Raw genomic sequence first — 3,248 nt, forward strand, 5'->3', positions numbered from 1 at the left:
CATTGAGGATCTCATCTTCAGCCGATAAGTGCGCACCGTAACTTTGGTGCGCAGTTGATAGCAGCAATGCCATATATATTTACAATAAAACGAGCTCCACAGAGGCAATGTAGTCAGTCAGATCTTCCCACCCTCCGACATACACGGCATAAGTATCGTGGACGACGCCATCACATAGTGAGCGGAGCCACAACTTCGTAAGCACCTTGTTGTACCGTACAGCATCTCGAAACTCCGGAATGGATGAAAATTCGCTCTTTAGCTTGAGCATGAAGGCCTGCGTAATCTCTGATGTGAGGCTCATCCGCCGTGCTTGCCTCATAACTCCGCTTCAGAACCGAGCGTCCAACAACCGTCTCGACTCCACGACGGGTAATGGTTACTCACGGGAGGAGTTTAGACCGTGGCGGGACGTCGGTGGTCTCGTAAGTCGATGGCGCAGAGTCTTACGCACCGTACGGCGCCGGATACCATGTCTTTTAAGGATGGGTTAAAAATGTCGTCCATTGAGATATCAAGATCTTCGTCCTTGATTATATATTCAAGAATACTAAGACCCCTGCCACTTGAAATCCGAGATACGCCCAAGATCATCAGTGCTTCAGCCTCCATCCTGCCTTACTTGATCATCGTGCTGTATCTAAGCGATGGCCACAAGTACAGCTCCAGAAGGAAACGAAACAGACTGCGCTGAATGCTGCATCCGGCTTCGAGGTGCGGGAGCGCATCACTAAGATGTGGCCGTTACAGAAGGAGAAGATGACGATCAACGAGGAGATTTGTTGGTAGTAAGCGGGGGCTGTTGTGATATAAAGCATTGCTTCGTTAGGCGCAACCATGATGTACATACAAACCGCCAGTACTACAAGATGATACATACATGCATCTCATGCATTGTATGGGTATTGCCGATCATAACGCAGGTCGTCTGTTCAGCGTCGAGCCATGACGCCGGAGACGAGCAAAATGCCAACGAGGCCGCCCAAGCTGCCCACCACGACCCAATGAGTGTAATCAACGAATGGCTGGCGGATGACAACTTTGTTCGTGAGGGTGACACCTCTGAACGAGTAGAACGTGATCCCAGTGATGAACGCGGCGATGGCCCACGCAAGGAAGACGATGGGCAGTGACAGGACAATGCTCCGACGCTATGAAGCACTTCAGCCTTTTTGAATACGAAGGAAGGTAGAGATACGCACCGACATCACCATAAGACCTTCCCCGCCAACGTACACGACCGTGCGCTCTATGTCTGCCTTGTACTTGAAGAGGGCGGCGACGGCTGAGACCATGCTGGATGCCGACAAGAGGATTGCAATCATGCCAGCGAGGCGCGCAATATCGTCGAGTCCAGGAAGCGTGAGCAGCGTCACCGACGCACTTAGGATCACTGCAGCCTATTCCAACGTATGAGCGACGTCGAGTTCGGAGACGAGGAAAGAAGAAGGCGCACTATGAGGCACGCGCATGCGCTGATGACAAGGAAGGGGCCCTGGCTGCGCATGCCGCTCTCTTCGTCAACTCTATGGTGGAAGCTGCGTCCCATGAAGAGGTACGGGATACCGAGACAGAACACAGACATGATCAGGTCCATGAATATGCGCCGGAGCGTCACACGGCTCTCAGTCAGGGCCCTCGCACTCTTCCTCGAGTCGCTGGGGAATGGGCGGTCTGGGCGGAACTGTTGCTGGCGCCAGTGAGCTGCGAATAGCGGTCAGCGGAAGCATGACATGTCGAACAATCACGAGACGGCACCTTGACGGAGGAGCACGCGCGCGACGATGCGAGTATGCACAATCCTGTTGCTCGGGGCGTCGCCATTAGAAGAGCGTAACAAGCCCATAAGCTCCTGGCACTCTTGGGGAGTGAAAGGCGGTGGGACGGTCTGCTGTGAGGGTAACAGGCAATCTGGATAGTATGTGAGATGGCTTGTTGAGTCCTAGAGCACGCGACGTACCAGTATAGCACCATGTCAGGGTGTTCATCGCCTCTGCTAGGGCATTCTCGGGCAAGGGCACGTGAGCCGGATGTGACTCCATGAACGTCCAATAGCGATACTCCATGTCGAGCTCTAAGGAAGTGTTAGCACTTGTCGAGGCAGTTCAACTTAGGCGCTTACTATCGTCCTCAGAAACCCGTTCGGTAGCGTCCGCACCAGGCAACGGAGCCTGAAGTGTCAGCATACGCGCCTTGTGGTTGACCCATGCCTTGACCAGCGCAACGTCGTATGACAGTCTGCCTGCGCCCTCGCGTAACCACAGCTCCCAACCATCAGGCGGCGGTACGAGCGCGGGCTCGTTGTAGCCCTTGCGCTGGAGTGCGGTGAGGACGGCGTCGAGTCGCGTCTTGTTTCGAAGATCGATGTCGGTGACAACGCGTAGTACGACATTGCTGTAATACACGGTGCTGTCGGGCAGGACGTGCTCTGTCCAGCCGTGCGCGCCAAAGCCGTGCTCGTCACGCGGAACGGTAGTGAGCGTGGTGCTAAATGTCGGTGGCTCGGGGGCTGCTTTCGACGTGCCGACGCTCGGGGCGGGCATCATTCGCGGGAGAAGCGGCATGCGCTCGCTACGGGGGCTAGTGAGATCTGAGAAGGGTACGACGTTCAGAGGAGCGGGAACGTACTCTGACTCGTGCATTGCATACTCGACCGCGACGGTGCTAGTGCCGATGCTGTATCCAGAGGGTTCCTCGCGAATGCCTCTCGAGTGCGTAACCTCGTTGAGAGCTGGAAGCGGCAACGTCATCGGCGTCGGTGACTCTGTGCGGGTGCTGGGCTGGCGTTCCGTCTGCACTTCGGGCTCTGGCATTGGCATCGGCATTGGCATCGGCATCGGCATTGGCATTGGCATCGGCTCGGGTTCGGGTTCGAGCTCGGGCTCGGGCTCGGGCTCGGTAGGCTGCGGCTCATACTGAGTTGGGGGAGAAGCAACGTCCAGGCTGCATGAGTAGGTATTAGCGTCCGTAAATCACTGAAAGTGACGCCACATACGGCGTATTAATGCTATAGATAGGGGATAGAGTGTGTTGACCAGGCATCTTACTTGTCACCGGAGGATCGGCGAAAGGGTCCGTGTAGGGGCCATCGAAATGACACGCTAATCCAAAGTTTAAACTCAGTTTCGGCGACCTTAGCAGAAGAGATTCAAGTTTACCGGATGCTGGCGCGGGACCTGCTACGCCCACGATGTTCAGCGTTCGGATCGACAGACACAGTAACTTGCCTGCCACTCGACGAGAAATTG

General features: G+C 55.4%; 2 protein-coding genes across 2 annotated transcripts; one reads left to right on the top strand and one right to left on the bottom strand.

Annotated features, from left to right (window-relative positions):
* Positions 1-735: 735 nt before the first annotated feature.
* Positions 736-2,091, bottom strand: PHACADRAFT_132348 (uncharacterized protein). Its single transcript, XM_007402866.1, has 5 exons — positions 1,961-2,091; positions 1,759-1,911; positions 1,457-1,704; positions 1,203-1,400; positions 736-1,151 (listed from the first exon to the last, which is right to left on the bottom strand). The coding sequence occupies exons 1-5, from the start codon at positions 2,064-2,066 to the stop codon at positions 933-935; spliced, it is 924 nt and encodes a 307-aa protein (XP_007402928.1). The 5' UTR covers positions 2,067-2,091; the 3' UTR covers positions 736-932.
* Positions 2,092-2,613: 522 nt separating this feature from the next.
* PHACADRAFT_266314 (uncharacterized protein) lies at positions 2,614-2,986 on the top strand. Its single transcript, XM_007402867.1, has one exon. It carries the CDS (start codon positions 2,701-2,703, stop codon positions 2,917-2,919), a length of 219 nt encoding a protein of 72 aa, XP_007402929.1. The 5' UTR covers positions 2,614-2,700; the 3' UTR covers positions 2,920-2,986.
* The last annotated feature ends 262 nt before the right edge of the window (positions 2,987-3,248 follow it).

The sequence above is a fragment of the Phanerochaete carnosa genome, assembly GCF_000300595.1.
Source record: "Phanerochaete carnosa HHB-10118-sp unplaced genomic scaffold PHACAscaffold_505, whole genome shotgun sequence".
Taxonomy (NCBI): domain Eukaryota; kingdom Fungi; phylum Basidiomycota; class Agaricomycetes; order Polyporales; family Phanerochaetaceae; genus Phanerochaete; species Phanerochaete carnosa.